Below are 20,109 nucleotides of genomic sequence, written 5' to 3' on the forward strand. Positions count from 1 at the left end.
GGCGCTGTAGAGCCATTGTTTTGAGGTTCTTTACGAAAGTATTAAAAAACAAAATTTTCACGCGATTCTGAATTTTGGGCAAATTTTCGTGAGTTTTCGAATATGTTCAGGGGGTCAAATTTGAGGTTGTTTCGGAAAAAGAAGAATAATAATAATAAATATAGCCGCAAGCGGCGATGATCGGCCCTCGCCGTTCGCGACCCGCCGTGACCCGCCGAGGTTCCCCTGTATCCACCTGTGACCGTCCATTACAGCCCAGACGGTGACCATCCCCTGGTGCCGAAGTCAAACTGTGTAGCCAGTGATTTCAGTGGGATCCATTTTTACAGCCTGAAAACATGACAGCCATTTTGTGTCCCATTAGACAGAATTGTCATTGAAAATATATGGTGGATTTCCGTCATTGCCAAGGCAACACTATTGAAAATAGGGTATGGGTCTGATTGGCTTTTCTTATCAGTATATGCTAAAGGATTTTTGTGCAGCAATATAGTCAAGTGTGATAAACTAACTTTTTTGTTCTCAATATAAATTACACATACGCGAGGAAGAAAGCAGAGCCAACTCCCTGGCTGCGGTACTGGAAAACCATAACAGTTATCAAAATAATTTGGTTCTCTTGATGCTCCACACCTCTAAGTGAGGTCATTAAGCCAAAAGCAATAGGATGAGTTTGGTAAAGTAAGTCGTGTGAAAAAACGGTACATTTTGTAAAATTCCCATTGGAAATGAATGGAGGCTTTCGGTCATCGCCACGGCAACACCTTTGAAAATAGACCATAGGTCTGATTGGCTTTTTTGATCGGTATCCCCTAAAGGAATTTTTGTGTCAAACTATATTCAAATGTGACAAAGTAAATTTTTGGTCTGCATTCAAATTGGACATAAACGAGCGAAAGAGCGGACGCCAACTCTCTGGCTGCGGTACCTGAAAACCATAACAGTTATCAAAATAATTTGGATAACTTTTGACGTTCCACATCTCTAGGTGATGTTGACAAAGAATGAGCTCATTTGGCCAAAAGCCCTAGGACAAGTTCGTTAAAGTACGACGTGTGCAAAAACGGTACGTTTCAGAAAATCCCCATTGGAAATGAATGGCGGCTTTCGGTCGTCGCCGTGGCAACACCGTTGAAAATAGGGCATGGGTCTGGTTGGCTTTTCTGATCGGGATGGCCTAATGGAATTTTATGCCAAATTTGGTACGTTTTGGAAAAACTAAATTTTTGGCGCTCCATACAAATATTTGATTCAATCTGTAGGGGGCGCTATTGCACCAATCCTGATTTTGTTTAATCACATGGGTTCAGGCCCATGGGGACTACAATTCATCAATTGATCCCATTCAAATTCGACGATGCGTGTGGAAGTTATAACAATTTGAAAGTTTGTGGGCGGAGCAAAAATCGTAGGTCACATGGTCGGCGGCGTCAAGGGAAAACCGTGAAAGTTAGCAAAATAATTTGGATAACTTTTGACCCCCCTCATCTTTTGATGATTTTGACCAAACCACAGCTCAATCGGTGAAAAGCCCTAGGACGAGTTCGAAAGAATGCGAGGTGAGCAAAAAACGGCGAACTCAATGACCTTTAGGTAAACTCCAGGCTGGTGGACTTCCTGTTGGTCGTGCGGCATTGACGTCATAAGGTTTTATGCTTGCCCCGACATGGAGAATATGCGTACCGAATTTGGTGGCTGTGTGATGAAAAAAGTGTCGGGCGGGTCCCCATTGGCGTAATGTATTTTCACTTTTGTAGGGGGCGCTGTAGAGCCATTGTTTTGAGGTTGTTTACGAAAGTATTAAAAAACAAAATTTTTTCACGATCCTGAATTTTGGGCAAATTTTCGTGAGTTTTCGAATATGTTGAGGGGGTCAAATTAAAGGTTTTTACGCAGAAGAAGAAAAATAATAATAAATATAGCCGCAAGCGGCGATGAACGGCCCTCGCCGTTCGCGACCAGCCGTGACCCGCCGCGTTCCCATGTATCCACCGTTGACCGCCCATTACAGCCCAGCCCGTGACCAGCCCCTGGTGCCGAAGTCAAACTGTGTAGCCTGTGATTTCAGTGGGATCCACATTTTTTTCGCCTGAAAACATGACAGCCATTTTGTGTCCCATTACACAGAATTGTCATTTAAAAGATATGGTGGGCTTTGGTCATTTACAAAGCAACACAGTTTAATATAGGGCATGGGTGTGATTGGCTTTATTGATCAGGATCCCCTGAAGGAATTTTGTATCAAATCATATTCAAGTGTGATGAAAAAAATTTTTGGGCTCTTTACGAATTTAACATACACGAGGGAAAGAGCGGACACCATTTTGTGTCACCATAGAGTTACATTGGACAGAATTGTCATGAATGGAGGCTTTCGGTCATCGCCACGGCAACACCTTTGAAAATAGGGCATAGGTCTGATTGGCTTTTTTGATCGGTATCCCCTAAAGGAATTTTTGTGTCAAATTATATTCAAGTGTGACAAACTAAATTTTTTGGTCTTCAGTCAAATCGGACGTAAACGAGCGAAAGAGCGGACGCCAACTCTCTGGCTGCGGTACCGGAAAACCGTAAAAGTTATCAAATTAATTTGGATAACTTTTGATGTTCCACATCTCTAGGTGATGTTGACAAAGAATGAGCTCATTTGGCCAAAAGCCCTAGGACAAGTTCGTTAAAGTACGACGTGTGCAAAAACGGTACGTTTTGGAAAATTCCCATTGGAAATGAATGGCGGCTTTCGGTCGTCGTCGTGGCAACACCGTTGAAAATAGAGCATGGGTCTGATTGGCTTTTCTGATCGGGATGGCCTAATGGAATTTTGTGCCAAATTTGGTACGTTTTGGAAAAACTAAATTTTTGACGCTCCATACAAATATTTGATTCAATCTGTAGGGGGCGCTATTGCACCAATCCTGATTTTGTTCAATCACATGGGTTCAGGCCCATGGGGACTACAATTCACCAATTGATCCCATTCAAATCCGACGATGCGTGTGGAAGTTATAACAATTTGAAAGTTTGTGGGCGGAGAAAAAATCGTAGGTCACATGGTCGGCGGCGCCAAGGGAAAACCGTGAAAGTTAGCAAAAAAATTTGGATAACTTTTGACCCCCCTCATCTTTTGATGATTTTGACCAAACCACAGCTCAATCGGTGAAAAGCCCTAGGACGAGTTCGAAAGAATGCGAGGTGAGCAAAAAACGGCGAACTCAATGACCTTTAGGTAAACTCCAGGCTGGTGGACTTCCTGTTGGTCGTGCGGCATCGACGTCATAAGGTTTTTTGCTTGCCCCGATGCGACGAAAATGCGTACCGAATTTGGTGGCTCTGTGATGAAAAAAGTGTTGGTCGGGCCCCCATTGGCGTAATGTATTTTGAATTTTGTAGGGGGCGCTGTAGAGCCATTGTTTTGAGGTTGTTTACGAAAGTATTAAAAAACAAAATTTTCACGCGATTCTGAATTTTGGGCAAATTTTCGTGAGTTTTCGAATATGTTCAGGGGGTCAAATTTGAGGTTGTTTCGGAAAAAGAAGAATAATAATAATAATAATAATAATAAATAATCCTAACGATAACAATATAGCGTTTTTTCAGCACCCTCAATATATACATTTTCGGAAAGGTCTCGCGCATCCCCACGTCATGGTGGGGTCCGGGTCACTGTTTAGTGGTCCGTTAGTGACTCTGACCCGGTTAGTGGGTTTCTGCATATTGAGCGGTTATAATAGTCCCTTGCCTTCACCTTCGGTGGGGGCTCGGGCCTAAATATAGCCGCAAGCGGCGATGATCGGCCCTCGCCTCGAGCGGACCGCCCCCCCCGGCGCGCCGCCCCCGCGAGCGAACCGCGTCCCCCGGCGAGCCGCGTCCACGAACGAACCGCCTCCCCCGGCGAACGGCCCCCCCGAACGAAACGCCTCCCCCGGCCCGCCGCCCCCGCGAGCGACCCGCGGCCGAAGCCGAGCTCAAACCGCGCAGCCGACCTGAAACAGCAGCAGTTGAAAGCACAGTTGCACATTTCCAGACGTACCGAGACACGGAGGCGAGGTGTGTGGGATCTTAACCGCTGCAGAGGTCACATCAGTGATACAGGCACATACAGACACACATTCAAACTTGATTGCCCTTACAAGGGCAGCCTATCGTGACTTTGATCGGTCACGTGGGTTCAGGCCTGCGGGGAGTGTAATTGATTCAAATGTGACAACACAGCATCGGAGCCCATCTCCTGAGCCTGGGTTTCTCAGAGATTTTCTTCTGTAAAAGGGAGTTTTTCCTCTACACCAGTAGTCTCTGCTGAAGGAATAAATGAGTTACTTTTGTTTCTGTATTTTGTACATAATAAAGTTGAGTTAGTGAAACAGTTGAACTTGTTGTGGAGTCTGTCATTTTTAACATGAAATCATTTTGATATTGTACAATGTTGCATATTGGCCGTATTGCCTTCTACTGTGTCACTTTAAGTCACAGGATGCAGAGGCCACAGTTCAGATGAAAAAGTGAAATGTTTCACCTCATCACAGTGAAAAGAGTCTTGTCTCTTATAAAACCACAAGATTTATTTAATAGCAAGACCAAACTGTGATCCTGAGTGGCCAATGGCTGATTTCAGAAGGCATGGGTCCGATTGGCTTTTATGATTAGGATGCCCTAAAGGATGTCTGTGCCAAATTTGGTCCATTGGTTTAAAACTCCCTTTGAAAAGCAATGCTGGATGTCACAGAAAGTGTGGAAAATAGAGCTCTGCTGCCATCTGGTGGCAGAACTGAGGATGTGCTCCCAAACAACACTCAAGTCAAGTCTGTTGATTCATTGTCACAGAAAGAATGTGGTACATGGAGCTCTACTGCCATCTTTTGGCAAAACAGAGGACGTGCTCCCAAACAACACAAGTCAAAAGTCTGTTGTTCAAAACAGTGAAACCGCTGCACTGAAACTTACAGTTAAACAGTTGTAAACACACATTTCCAGATGTCCTGAGACACAAAAACACACTGACACACATATTAAGACATTAACAGAATAATCCCAAGGCCACAGTACAAATGAATAGCTCACATGCCACAACATCACAGTGAAAAGAGTATTGTCTCTCAGAAAACACAAGATTTATTCAATGCCAAAGTCAAACTGTGGATCCACTGGGAGCCTTTTAAGTGAGAGGACAATTTGCACCCGGAAAGGTGAGGTGCGTGGGATTTTAACCACTGCAGAGGTCACATCTCTACGGCAACAGTGATACAGACACATACAGACACACATACAGACACACAGAAATGCAGGAAGGCAGCAGTCTCCTGGAAAGGTGAGGTGTGTGTGGGATTTTCACTGCTGCAAAGGTCACATCTATGTGGCCACAGTGATACAGGCACATACAGACACACATTCAAACTTGAAGGCCCTTACAAAGGCAGCGCCACTGCCGCTGTGACTTTGATCGGTCACGTGGGTTCAGGCCTGCGGGGAGTGTAATTGATTCAAATGTGACAACACAGCAGCTGCAGATCTTGCTGCAGCATTTGCATCTTTAAGTGTAAAACAGCCTTAGGAAATGAATGGTGGGTGTGTGTCATCTCCAAGGCAACAGCATGGAAAATAGAGCATGGCTCTCATTGGCTTTTTGCTCAGAATGGCCTAAAGGATTTGTGTGCAAACTTTGGTCCATTTCTGACAAACTAAATGTGTATTTCTCAATACAAATGTGTAAAAATATTCACATTGTTATATAGGGGGCGCTATAGGGCCTACAGTGATTTTGTTCAATCACCTGGACTCAGGCCCCCGGGGTCTACAATTCATCAATTGGTCCGATTCCAATCCGACCATGCGTGTGAGAGTTATTACAAGTTGAAGAACTGGCGGCGAGCCAAAAACCCGGGCCAACTTGCAGCGCCTGCCAAAGGAAAACCGTAATACTTATTCAAAGAATTTGGATAACTTTTGCAGCCCCATGGGTCTCGGTGACGCCGGCCAAAGATGAGCTCAATCGGACAAAAGCCCAAGGAGCAGTTCGAAAGAATACGAGGTGAGCAAAATCAACGAACTCAATGACCTCCAGATAAACCCCCAGCTGGTGGACTTCCTGTCGGTCACACGACCAGGACACGATAAGCTTTCTTGCTTGGCCTGACATGAAGAATAAACATGCCAAAGCCGGCGACCGTGCGATGAAAAAAGTGTCACATGACCTCCCATAGGCCCAATGTATCTCGACCTCTGTCGGGGGCGCCGTAGAGCCATTCTTTTGAGGTCGTTCATGAAACCCATAAAATATCAAATTGTGACGCGATTCTGAGGGGGGTGCAAAGTTTGGTGAGTTTTCACACACGTTCAGGGGGTCAAATAAGGCCGTAAAGGTCAAAGAAGAATAATAACAAAAAAAAAAAAATAATAATAATAATCCTAGCAGTTTCCAGGCCCACGGCCGCGCGACAGCGACACACTATACATTTTCGGAAACGTCTAACGCCCAGTAACGTCATGGTGGGGTGCGGGGAGACAGAAAATGATGCCAGAAACCGCCCCCCCCGCTTATTCGTCCCTTGCCCATTCAGCGATTATAATAGTCCCTGCGCTGGGACCTTGGTCCCTGCTCGGGCCTAATAATAATAAATATAGCCGCAAGCGGCGATGAACGGCCCTCGCCGTTCGCGACCCGCCGTGACCCGCCGAGGTTCCCCTGTATCCACCCGTGACCGTCCATTACAGCCCAGACGGTGACCATCCCCTGGTGCCGAAGTCAAACTGTGTAGCCAGTGATTTCAGTGGGATCCATTTTTACCCCCTGAAAACTTGACAGCCATTTTGTGTCCCATTAGAAAGAATTGTCATTGAAAATATATGGTGGATTTCTGTCATCGCCAAGGCAACACTATTGAAAATAGGGTATGGGTCTGATTGGCTTTTCTTATCAGTATATGTTAAAGGATTTTTGTGCAATAGTATAGTCAAGTGTGACAAATTAAAAAATTTTTTTCTCAATACAAATTGTCCATATGCGAGGAAGAAAGCAGAGCCAACTACCTGGCTGCGGTACTGGAAAACCATAACAGTTATCAAAATAATTTGGTTCTCTTGATGCTCCACACCTCTAAGTGAGGTCATTAAGCCAAAAGCAATAGGATGAGTTTGGTAAAGTAAGTCGTGTGAAAAAACGGTACATTTTGTAAAATTCCCATTGGAAATGAATGGAGGCTTTCGGTCATCGCCACGGCAACACCTTTGAAAATAGACCATAGGTCTGATTGGCTTTTTTGATCGGTATCCCCTAAAGGAATTTTTGTGTCAAACTATATTCAAATGTGACAAAGTAAATTTTTGGTCTGCATTCAAATTGGACATAAACGAGCGAAAGAGCGGACGCCAACTCTCTGGCTGCGGTACCGGAAAACCGTAAAAGTTAGCAAAATAATTTGGATAACTTTTGATGTGCCACATCTCTAGGTGATGTTGACAAAGAATGAGCTCATTTGGCCAAAAGCCCTAGGACAAGTTCGTTAAAGTACGACGTGTGCAAAAACGGTACGTTTCGGAAAATCCCCATTGGAAATGAATGGAGGCTTTCGGTCGTCGCCGTGGCAACACCGTTGAAAATAGGGCATGGGTCTGGTTGGCTTTTCTGATCGGGATGGCCTAATGGAATTTTGTGCCAAATTTGGTACGTTTTGGAAAAACTAAGTTTTTGACGCTCCATACAAATATTTGATTCAATCTGTAGGGGGCGCTATTGCACCAATCGTGATTTTGTTCAATCACATGGGTTCAGGCCCATGGGGACTACAATTCATCAATTGATCCCATTCAAATCCGACGATGCGTGTGGAAGTTATAACAATTTGAAAGTTTGAGGGCGGGGCAAAAATCGTAGGTCACATGGTCGGCGGCGTCAAGGGAAAACCGTGAAAGTTAGCAAAATAATTTGGATAACTTTTGACCCCCCTCATCTTTGGATGATTTTGACCAAACCACAGCTCAATCGGTGAAAAGCCCTAGGACGAGTTCGTAAAGATACGAAGTGTGCAAAAAACGGCGAGATCTCAATGACTTTAATTTCAACTCCATATGGCGGACTTCCTGTTGTACCGTGCAGCATCGCCGTCATATGGTTTTTTGCTTGCCCCGACACGAAGAACATGTGTACCGGATTTGGTGGCTGTGCGATGAAAAAAGTGTGGGTCGGGCCCCCATTGGCGTAATGTATTTTCACTTTTGTAGGGGGCGCTGTAGAGCCATTGTTTTGAGGTTGTTAATAAAAGTATTAAAAAACAAAATTTTTCACGATTCTGAATTTTGGGCAAATTTTCGTGAGTTTTCGAATATGTTGAGGGGGTCAAATTAGAGGTTTTTACGCAGAAGAAAAGAATAATAAATATAGCCGCAAGCGGCGATGAACGGCCCTCGCCTCGAGCGACCCGCCGTGACCCGCCGAGGTTCCCCTGTATCCACCTGTGACCGTCCATTACAGCCCAGACGGTGACCATCCCCTGGTCGCGAAGTCAAACTGTGTAGCCAGTGATTTCAGTGGGATCCATTTTTACCCCCTGAAAACATGACAGCCATTTTGTGTCCCATTAGACAGAATTGTCATTGAAAATATATGGTGGATTTCCGTCATTGCCAAGGCAACACTATTGAAAATAGGGTATGGGTCTGATTGGCTTTTCTTATCAGTATATGCTAAAGGATTTTTGTGCAATAGTATATTCAAGTGTGACAAATTAAAAATTTTTTTCTCAATACAAATTGTCCATATGCGAGGAAGAAAGCAGAGCCAACTACCTGGCTGCGGTACTAGAAAACCATAACAGTTATCAAAGTAATTTGGATCTCTTGATGCTCCACATCTCTAAGTGAGGTCATTAAGCCAAAAGCACTAGGATGAGTTTAGTAAAGTAAGTCGTGTACAAAAATGGTACAGTTTGTAAAATTCTCATTGGAAATGAATGGAGGCTTTCGGTCATCGCCACGGCAACACCTTTGAAAATAGGGCATAGGTCTGATTGGCTTTTTTGATCGGTATCCCCTAAAGGAATTTTTGTCAAATTATATTCAAGTGTGACAAACTAAATTTTTTGGTCTGCATTCAAATTGGACATAAATGAGCGAAAGAGCGGACGCCAACTCTCTGGCTGCGGTACCGGAAAACCGTAAAAGTTATCAAAATAATTTGGATAACTTTTGATGTGCCACATCTCTAGGTGATGTTGACAAAGAATGAGCTCATTTGGCCAAAAGCCCTAGGACAAGTTCGTTAAAGTACGACGTGTGCAAAAACGGTACATTTCGGAAAATCCCCATTGGAAATGAATGGCGGCTTTCGGTCGTCGCCGTGGCAACACCGTTGAAAATAGGGCATGGGTCTGGTTGGCTTTTCTGATCGGGATGGCCTAATGGAATTTTGTGCCAAATTTGGTACATTTTGGAAAAACTAAATTTTTGATGCTCCATACAAATATTTGATTCAATCTGTAGGGGGCGCTATTGCACCAATCCTGATTTTGTTCAATCACATGGGTTCAGGCCCATGGGGACTACAATTCATCAATTGATCCCATTCAAATCCGACGATGCGTGTGGAAGTTATAACAATTTGAAAGTTTGAGGGCGGGGCAAAAATCGTAGGTCACATGGTCGGCGGCGTCAAGGGAAAACCGTGAAAGTTAGCAAAATAATTTGGATAACTTTTGACCCCCCTCATCTTTTGATGATTTTGACCAAACCACAGCTCAATCGGTGAAAAGCCCTAGGACGAGTTCGAAAGAATGCGAGGTGAGCAAAAAACGGCGAACTCAATGACCTTTAGGTAAACTCCAGGCTGGTGGACTTCCTGTTGGTCGTGCGGCATCGACGTCATAAGGTTTTTTGCTTGCCCCGATGCGACGAAAATGCGTACCGAATTTGGTGGCTGTGTGATGAAAAAAGTGTTGGTCGGGCCCCCATTGGCGTAATGTATTTCGAATTTTGTAGGGGGCGCTGTAGAGCCATTGTTTTGAGGTTGTTTAAAAAAGTATTAAAAAAAAAAACTAGCACGCTTTTCTGAATTTTGGGCAAATTTTCGTGAGTTTTCGAATATGCTGAGTGGGTCAGATTTGCGGTTTTCTGGTTAGAAGAAGAATAATAATAATATAGCCGCAAGCGGCGATGAACGGCCCTCGCCGTTCGCGACCCGCCGTGACCCGCCGAGGTTCCCCTGTATCCACCGTAACCGTCCATTACAGCCCAGACGGTGACCATCCCCTGGTGCCGAAGTCAAACTGTGTAGCCAGTGATTTCAGTGGGATCCATTTTTACCCCCTGAAAACTTGACAGCCATTTTGTGTCCCATTAGAAAGAATTGTCATTGAAAATATATGGTGGATTTCTGTCATCGCCAAGGCAACACTATTGAAAATAGGGTATGGGTCTGATTGGCTTTTCTTATCAGTATATGTTAAAGGATTTTTGTGCAATAGTATAGTCAAGTGTGACAAATTAAAATTTTTTTTCTCAATACAAATTGTCCATATGCGAGGAAGAAAGCAGAGCCAACTACCTGGCTGCGGTACTGGAAAACCATAACAGTTATCAAAATAATTTGGTTCTCTTGATGCTCCACACCTCTAAGTGAGGTCATTAAGCCAAAAGCAATAGGATGAGTTTGGTAAAGTAAGTCGTGTGAAAAAACGGTACATTTTGTAAAATTCCCATTGGAAATGAATGGAGGCTTTCGGTCATCGCCACGGCAACACCTTTGAAAATAGAACATACGTCTGATTGGCTTTTTTGATCGGTATCCCCTAAAGGAATTTTGTGTCAAACTATATTCAAATGTGACAAAGTAAATTTTTTGGTCTGCATTCAAATTGGACATAAACGAGCGAAAGAGCGGACGCCAACTCTCTGGCTGCGGTACCGGAAAACCGTAAAAGTTATCAAAATAATTTGGATAACTTTTGATGTGCCACATCTCTAGGTGATGTTGACAAAGAATGAGCTCATTTGGCCAAAAGCCCTAGGACAAGTTCGTTAAAGTACGACGTGTGCAAAAACGGTACGTTTCGGAAAATCCCCATTGGAAATGAATGGCAGCTTTCGGTCGTCGCCGTGGCAACACCGTTGAAAATAGGGCATGGGTCTGGTTGGCTTTTCTGATCGGGATGGCCTAATGGAATTTTGTGCCAAATATGGTACGTTTTGGAAAAACTAAATTTTTGATGCTCCATACAAATATTTGATTCAATCTGTAGGGGGCGCTATTGCACCAATCGTGATTTTGTTCAATCACATGGGTTCAGGCCCATGGGGACTACAATTCATCAATTGATCCCATTCAAATCCGACGATGCGTGTGGAAGTTTCTAACAATTTGAAAGTTTGTGGGCGGGGCAAAAATCGTAGGTCACATGGTCGGCGGCGTCAAGGGAAAACCGTGAAAGTTACCAAAAAAATTTGGATAACTTTTGACCCCCCTCATCTTTTGATGATTTTGACCAAACCACAGCTCAATCGGTGAAAAGCCCTAGGACGAGTTCGAAAGAATGCGAGGTGAGCAAAAAACGGCGAACTCAATGACCTTTAGGTAAACTCCAGGCTGGTGGACTTCCTGTTGGTCGTGCGGCATCGACGTCATAAGGTTTTTTGCTTGCCCCGATATGAAGAATATGCGTACCGAATTAGGTGGCTCTGCGATGAAAAAAGTGTCGGTCGGGCCCCCATTGGCGTAATGTATTTTGAATTTTGTAGGGGGCGCTGTAGAGCCATTGTTTTGAGGTTGTTTATAAAAGTATTAAAAAACAAAATTTTTCACGCGATTCTGAATTTTGGGCAAATTTTCGTGAGTTTTCGAATATGTTCAGGGGGTCAAATTTGAGGTTGTTTCGGAAAAAGAAGAATAATAATAAATATAGCCGCAAGCGGCGATGAACGGCCCTCGCCTCGAGCGACCCGCCGTGACCCGCCGAGGTTCCCCTGTATCCACCTGTGACCGTCCATTACAGCCCAGACGGTGACCATCCCCTGGTCGCGAAGTCAAACTGTGTAGCCAGTGATTTCAGTGGGATCCATTTTTACCCCCTGAAAACATGACAGCCATTTTGTGTCCCATTAGACAGAATTGTCATTGAAAATATATGGTGGATTTCCGTCATTGCCAAGGCAACACTATTGAAAATAGGGTATGGGTCTGATTGGCTTTTCTTATCAGTATATGCTAAAGGATTTTTGTGCAATAGTATATTCAAGTGTGACAAATTAAAAATTTTTTTCTCAATACAAATTGTCCATATGCGAGGAAGAAAGCAGAGCCAACTACCTGGCTGCGGTACTAGAAAACCATAACAGTTATCAAAGTAATTTGGATCTCTTGATGCTCCACATCTCTAAGTGAGGTCATTAAGCCAAAAGCACTAGGATGAGTTTAGTAAAGTAAGTCGTGTACAAAAATGGTACAGTTTGTAAAATTCTCATTGGAAATGAATGGAGGCTTTCGGTCATCGCCACGGCAACACCTTTGAAAATAGGGCATAGGTCTGATTGGCTTTTTTGATCGGTATCCCCTAAAGGAATTTTTGTCAAATTATATTCAAGTGTGACAAACTAAATTTTTTGGTCTGCATTCAAATTGGACATAAATGAGCGAAAGAGCGGACGCCAACTCTCTGGCTGCGGTACCGGAAAACCGTAAAAGTTATCAAAATAATTTGGATAACTTTTGATGTGCCACATCTCTAGGTGATGTTGACAAAGAATGAGCTCATTTGGCCAAAAGCCCTAGGACAAGTTCGTTAAAGTACGACGTGTGCAAAAACGGTACATTTCGGAAAATCCCCATTGGAAATGAATGGCGGCTTTCGGTCGTCGCCGTGGCAACACCGTTGAAAATAGGGCATGGGTCTGGTTGGCTTTTCTGATCGGGATGGCCTAATGGAATTTTGTGCCAAATTTGGTACATTTTGGAAAAACTAAATTTTTGATGCTCCATACAAATATTTGATTCAATCTGTAGGGGGCGCTATTGCACCAATCCTGATTTTGTTCAATCACATGGGTTCAGGCCCATGGGGACTACAATTCATCAATTGATCCCATTCAAATCCGACGATGCGTGTGGAAGTTATAACAATTTGAAAGTTTGAGGGCGGGGCAAAAATCGTAGGTCACATGGTCGGCGGCGTCAAGGGAAAACCGTGAAAGTTAGCAAAATAATTTGGATAACTTTTGACCCCCCTCATCTTTTGATGATTTTGACCAAACCACAGCTCAATCGGTGAAAAGCCCTAGGACGAGTTCGAAAGAATGCGAGGTGAGCAAAAAACGGCGAACTCAATGACCTTTAGGTAAACTCCAGGCTGGTGGACTTCCTGTTGGTCGTGCGGCATCGACGTCATAAGGTTTTTTGCTTGCCCCGATGCGACGAAAATGCGTACCGAATTTGGTGGCTGTGTGATGAAAAAAGTGTTGGTCGGGCCCCCATTGGCGTAATGTATTTCGAATTTTGTAGGGGGCGCTGTAGAGCCATTGTTTTGAGGTTGTTTAAAAAAGTATTAAAAAAAAAAACTAGCACGCTTTTCTGAATTTTGGGCAAATTTTCGTGAGTTTTCGAATATGCTGAGTGGGTCAGATTTGCGGTTTTCTGGTTAGAAGAAGAATAATAATAATAAATATAGCCGCAAGCGGCGATGAACGGCCCTCGCCGTTCGCGACCCGCCGTGACCCTCCGAGGTTCCCCTGTATCCACCTGTGACCGTCCATTACAGCCCAGACGGTGACCATCCCCTGGTGCCGAAGTCAAACTGTGTAGCCAGTGATTTCAGTGGGATCCATTTTTACCCCCTGAAAACATGACAGCCATTTTGTGTCCCATTAGACAGAATTGTCATTGAAAATATATGGTGGATTTCCGTCATTGCCAAGGCAACACTATTGAAAATAGGGTATGGGTCTGATTGGCTTTTCTTATCAGTATATGCTAAAGGATTTTTGTGCAATAGTATATTCAAGTGTGACAAATTAAAAATTTTTTTCTCAATACAAATTGTCCATATGCGAGGAAGAAAGCAGAGCCAACTACCTGGCTGCGGTACTGGAAAACCATAACAGTTATCAAAATAATTTGGTTCTCTTGATGCTCCACACCTCTAAGTGAGGTCATAAAAGACAAAAGCACTATGATGAGTTTAGTAAAGTAAGTCGTGTGAAAAAACGGTACGTTTTGTAAAATTCCCATTGGAAATGAATGGAGGCTTTCGGTCATCGCCACGGCAACACCTTTGAAAATAGACCATAGGTCTGATTGGCTTTTTTGATCGGTATCCCCTAAAGGAATTTTGTGTCAAACTATAATCAAATGTGACAAAGTAAATTTTTGGTCTGCATTCAAATTGGACATAAACGAGCGAAAGAGCGGACGCCAACTCTCTGGCTGCGGAACCGGAAAACCGTAAAAGTTAGCAAAATAATTTGGTACAGTGGAGGAGGTGAAGCAGGGTGGAGGATTTTAAGTACCTAGGGCCAACAGTCCAGAGCAACGCAGAGTGTGGAAAAGAAGTGAAGAGACGTGTGCAAGCAGGTTGGAAAGGGTGGAGGAAAGTGTCAGGTGTGATGTGTGACAAAAGAGTGTCAGCACGAATGAAAGGAAAGGTGTACAAGACAGCGGTGAGACCAGCAATGTTGTCTGGTTTAGAGACAGTGGCGCTGAGAAAAAGACAGGAGGCAGAGCTGGAGGTAGCAGAGCTGAAGATGTTGAGGTTCTCTCTGGGAGTGATGAGGATGGATAGGATCAGGAATGAGTACATCAGAGGGACAGCTCATGTTAGATGTTTTGGAGAAAAAGCCAGGGAAGCCAGATTGAGATGGTTTGGACATGCTCAGAGGAGGGACAGTGAATACTTCTATTTATATTCCTGATTTATCTAGCTTACAGTTTAGACTTGTTTTACACTTGCTTTAGTCCTGACTATGATTTAAGATTTAGTGAACTGATTAGGTTTAAGTTGATAGGTTTGATTAGGTTTAGTTGGTTACAGCTTCTTCTTTAATGGCTGTCTTTGTTTTAACATTGAGTGTTAAAAGTGCGTGCATGCCTGTGTATGTGGTGTGTGTGTGTGTGTGTGTGTGTGTGTGTGTGTGTATTATTGTTTATATTGTGGAATTATGGCCGTGGACACAAAAGACTACCCGAATCTCTCAGTATTATATATCAAATTATATATCCAATAAAATCACCAAAAGTCCTTGTTAGTCCTTGTATTGTCTTAGTATTGTGTGTACCAGTTCATAAAGTCAAAGTGCATAGTCCTGCTTTAACAGAATGGCATGTTACAGTCCTCAATTTTAATTAATGATGTCTTTTTAAGTGGATTCTGGCATGAATTTGATAGTATTGTATGTACCACTACATATAGCTCTGCTATGAACTAAACACATTTCACAGTCCTCAGTTGTAATCATTGATGTCACTGTGAGGCATGTATTTCATATTATTGTGTTTAATACTTCCTTAAGTCAAAATGCATAGTAGCTAGATCAATGGAGTTCATGTAGTCTGTTTAAATGTCACTAGATTAAAACATGCTGTGTGAAGATGCCAGTTCCAGTTATGCAGATAAATGAACAAGTGCATGAATTTAGTCCTGATTTACACCTAGAATACTTCTACTTTTATTCTTGATTTATCTAGCTTACAGTTTAGACTTGAGGATCACTTGATTTACACTTTTATGTTTTTTCTTTTACTTTTACGTTTACACTTGATTTAGTCCTGACTACGATGTAGGATTTAGTGAACTGATTAGGTTTAAGTTGATAGGTTTGATTAGGTTTTTAGGTTAATTTCATTTCATATTGGAATCTCTGTAAAAGTTACTTTAAGAGCTACAGGACATCTATCTATCTATCTATCTATCTATCTATCTATCTATCTATCTAGGTTTAATTGGTCACAGCTTTTTTAATGGCTGTCTTCATTTTAACATTGAGTGTTTACATCTTCAGATGCCTCGTGGGAAGGGATTCCGCCGTTCCCTTGCCGCCCGGAAGAGGAGAGCGGAGCAGCTTGATGTTCCACTCCTGCCTCCTCCTCTCTCTGCCCGCACTGAGACCATTACCCGTATGTTAAAGTCTTAAATTCTTCACATTTCAGTTGTCTCCACAACTATAGGTTCATCTGTTTTGCTTAACATATTGAAATAATTGCTCTTATCTGGTGCTTTGTAGGCCGTGGTACTGGTTTCCGGCATGCCGTTCGGCAATGGCCAACTTCTTGCTTCACCGGCAAGGCTCATAAGTTGGTCATTCCTGCCGAGTCTCCCGACAAGAAGGCAAGTTTGAAAGTATGAGATAAATAAGAATTTATTTGAAGCAATGGTTTCTGAATGTACATTTTAAATCGTTTCCTTTTGTTCTAGTTTGTTCTGATTGTCGGTGACTCCCATCTACGCTCCGTGGTAGATGGAGTCGTTCCGATGCCAGAGTGCCGCATGTCCTTTGGCATCAGTTCGACACCTGGAGCTTGTGCCCGTGAGCTCCAGAGGGAGCTGGCTGAGACCGTGCTGCCCAGAGGTGGGTACAGTAACCACAATCTCGTCAACTAAAGTATAATTAACAAAATCACAAAGATTATTTGAGATAACTTCAGTAAGAGTAATGAGTTTCCCTCCTCTTGTCGTCAGATCCTTCTCTGGTGTGTCTCCTGGCTCCTTCCAACAACCTGACGGCCAGCAGGACTGTGGATGAGGCTGCTGCTGAGTTTGGCCACCTCCTGGCCTACATCTGCAGCCGCTGGCACAAGGTATGTATTTTATATTTGTAGTTGTATTTTTGATGGCATTAATATTTCTATCAATCTTAAAGTTTGCGACAAGATTTCATTTTGTAGATTATATTGTAAATGTTTAAACTGTAATATGTTTTTGCTAGGTGTGCGTCCTGGACTTTCCGCCTCGTCTTGCTGGTGAGGTGGAGGTTCAGACCCTCCTTAGTCAGGCGTATCACAGGGTCTCAGCGCGCATGGGTATGTAAATTTAAAAAAACTGTACTCAATCATCTCTTCTCTTTAGATTTTACTTTACTGTACAAAAGACTAAATCTGATAATAGATTTATTAATGTTGTCATTATACTCATTATATGTTGTCATTAAGGAGTCCACTACTACTCTACGGCTGAGCATTTCCCTAGGAACTGCCTGGAGCTGTGGAGCAGGGATGGCGTAAGTACAATGTCATGTTATGCTTTGACAATCTATCAGCAGGTTTTTAAATGATCCTTTATGCCTATAAAGCTTTGTGTTTGTGTTTTATTATGTGCTTCAGGTCCATCTCAGTGACAGTCATGGGATGGATATCCTTGTTCAGCTCCTGTTTGAGTACTGCTGCCTGGAGCTGGAGACCCCTGCTCCGACGGCGCCGGTGGCTCCTGGCCCATCCCGCTCCACCAGAAGGGCTTCGCCAAAGGTGGTGGTGACCGGACCACTCCCCGTGCCACGCCCACCCCCTTCTGAGTGGACCGTTGTAGGACAGGGCAGCAAGGTGAGAGGCTGGCACTTTCTGTTGCCAAAATAAGATTGATGTGTTATCTCTGTAAACTACAGAAGCAGTATGTGGTTCATTGTGTTCTGTTTCTGTTAAAGAAGAGCCAGCCTAGGGTCTCCAAGCCCTCACCCATGGGACCCAAAGGACAGCTGGTTCCGCAGGAGGTTAGTTAAAGGCATACTATTTATAAGTGATACTATGATGAAATGTGTTACTAGTGTTTTGAATTAATATGTTATTCTTTGTTATAAGGTGGAAACTGTGTTCTCCATCCCGCTCTCGCCTGTCCTGTTCAGCCCTGCTATGCTGGTTGAGATGGAGAAGATCTCTCCATCTCACCTTGGTTCTGTCGATTGCACGTCCTCCTTTCCTGCTGGAAAGAAGGTAAATTTCATTTCTAATTTTGTTAAATCTAGCTTGTTGTCATGTTAACAGAGCTCAAATGAAATCATCCTCAATTTGTTAATGTATCGTACTTTTTTTTTTGCCGCCTCAGGTGAGACGTCGCAAGCCTGCTGCCTCAAAGAGACGCCGGCCCAAGTGGCAGGTAGTGTTTTTTGAGATAATAAGACAATTTGCTTTTTAACATTTCAAGTAAATTAATATATGAATTTTTTTTCTTTAACCAAGGTGGAGGCAGCACCGGTGGTTGTGGAGGTGAGACCTGGTTCACCTGCCAGCTCCACATCCACAATGGATGAGGACCAGGTTTGTGTGGTTTAAAAAACTTGGGAATGTTCTACCATGTTGAATATTGAATTGTTAGATGTTTAATTCACAAATCTTTGCTGCTTAGAGGATGGAGGCTGGACTTGTGTGGGTGTCACCAGGAACGTCACCTAACAGTGTTGTGATACTGGATGCGTTCCTGGAGGACGAGGTGTGTGACATTTTTTATACATGTTGAAATATGTTCATTTAAAATATTCTGAAGCAGATTAAATAAGATGGATTAATAAATAAAACATTTTACTTTCGTCTAGGTGCAGTTTGGCGATGTGGCGGTGACACCAGGAACGTCACCTACCAATTTGAAGGACCAAACTGTGGTTTTCATGGACCAGGTACGTTAACATTATTTAAATGGATGTATTCAGACAAAGCACTTTTTCATGTTTAGCATTAGATCAAGTCTGACTTAATCATGCTAATAAAATGTTTCATATGATTTTCAATAAGGTGTAGTAATGATGTCATTCGTTCCTTTGCAAAGGTGACGAAGATGTGCCGTTCTTCTCCGCACATCCCACCATCTGGCCCAAGTCACAGAGCTTCAGGGACAGGCGACAAAGATAAGTGTATTTGTTGTGCACAGTTTGACATAGCTGTTGATGGTGACACACAAATCACATTTGGTAGCTCCGATGGAGAAGTAGTTGAAAGTCCTGTGGTTGGTAGTGATAGCCATTCAGTCAGTGTGCCAAGTAGCGTTAGGGGGTCTTTTCACCAGGGTGCAAGGTTTTTTAGGTATAGAGGTGTTCAGTGTATGGCCATAGCTTTAGTTGCGTTAGCTAAACACACCGTTTCAAGTGTGTTTTGTTGGAAGCAAAACGATTTGGACAAGGTTTTGCTTCTTGGTGATGAGTTGTACACAGGGCTGCGTAAACATGGCAAGATCAGAGGAGGACATAAGTATCTGTCTGTCACAAATTTACCCAAAGGACAAAAGATTAATGGACAGCAGTTTGACTTTGAGTACGGCAACTGTGTTAGTGGTGATGTAAATGTGATGGCTAGTGCAGCCATAGATGAAGGTTTTCAGTTTAGCTTACACACTGGGCTGGAAGTGATTTTGGGAGAGTACAGTACATGTCTCCTTACACTGTGTGGCAATACCTGTGCCATTATTGGTGATAGGGGACGTTATGCTGTAGTTGATTCCCATTCCCGTAGTGCAACAGGAATGGTGGCTGCTGAAGGAAAGAGTGCAGTTGTGTATTTTCGTTGTTTCAGTGATCTCGAGAATCATGTTTGTCGATTAGCTTCATGCTTTGGTGGTTTCAGGAAGCCCTTTGAACTCCAAGGGGTTGTGGTGCGTCTGAGAGCACCTAATCGAATGAGGTCAACAGAAGGAGAAACAAAGTCTCCAAAACCTGCAGGCACACACACACAGAAAAAGATAAAAAAACCTAATATAGTTGAGACTAATTCCGATGTAGAATGTGTAGGCAAAACTGTAAAGCGAATGAGGTCAACAGAAGGAGAAACAAAGTCTCCAAAACCTGCGGGCACACACACACAAAAAGATAAAAAAACCTAATATAGTTGAGAATAATTCCGATGTAGAATGTGTAGGCAAAACTGTAAAGCGAATGAGGTCAACAGAAGGAGAAACAAAGTCTCCAAAACCTGCGGGCACACACACACAGAAAAAGATAAAAAAACCTAATATAGTTGAGACTAATTCCGATGTAGAATGTGTAGGCAAAACTGTAAAGCGAATGAGGTCAACAGAAGGAGAAACAACGTCTCCAAAACCTGCGGGCACACACACACACAAAAAGATAAAAAAACCTAATATAGTTGAGACTAATTCCGATGTAGAATGTGTAGGCAAAACTGTAAAGCGAATGAGGTCAACAGAAGGAGAAACCACGTCATCG

The 20,109-nt window shown here is 43.2% G+C and overlaps 2 protein-coding genes across 2 annotated transcripts; both read left to right on the forward strand.

Annotated features, from left to right (window-relative positions):
• Positions 1 to 1,934: 1,934 nt before the first annotated feature.
• LOC113130096 (uncharacterized) lies at positions 1,935 to 17,377 on the forward strand (the record flags this gene model as incomplete). The annotated part of the gene is made up of 7 exons (XM_033325201.1): positions 1,935 to 2,041; positions 15,970 to 16,084; positions 16,383 to 16,536; positions 16,647 to 16,765; positions 16,894 to 16,987; positions 17,117 to 17,184; positions 17,288 to 17,377. Coding segments are annotated over exons 1-7 (747 nt in total), but the record flags the coding sequence as incomplete, so codon positions are not given.
• A 391-nt stretch (positions 17,378 to 17,768) lies between these two features.
• Positions 17,769 to 19,801, forward strand: LOC113130095 (uncharacterized). Its single transcript, XM_026306408.1, has 7 exons — positions 17,769 to 17,890; positions 18,003 to 18,053; positions 18,137 to 18,214; positions 18,303 to 18,386; positions 18,490 to 18,570; positions 18,720 to 19,682; positions 19,793 to 19,801. The coding sequence occupies exons 1-7, from the start codon at positions 17,810 to 17,812 to the stop codon at positions 19,799 to 19,801; spliced, it is 1,347 nt and encodes a 448-aa protein (XP_026162193.1). The 5' UTR covers positions 17,769 to 17,809.
• Positions 19,802 to 20,109: the final 308 nt, after the last annotated feature.

Source organism: Mastacembelus armatus, chromosome 5, assembly GCF_900324485.2.
Source record: "Mastacembelus armatus chromosome 5, fMasArm1.2, whole genome shotgun sequence".
Taxonomy (NCBI): Eukaryota; Metazoa; Chordata; class Actinopteri; order Synbranchiformes; family Mastacembelidae; genus Mastacembelus; species Mastacembelus armatus.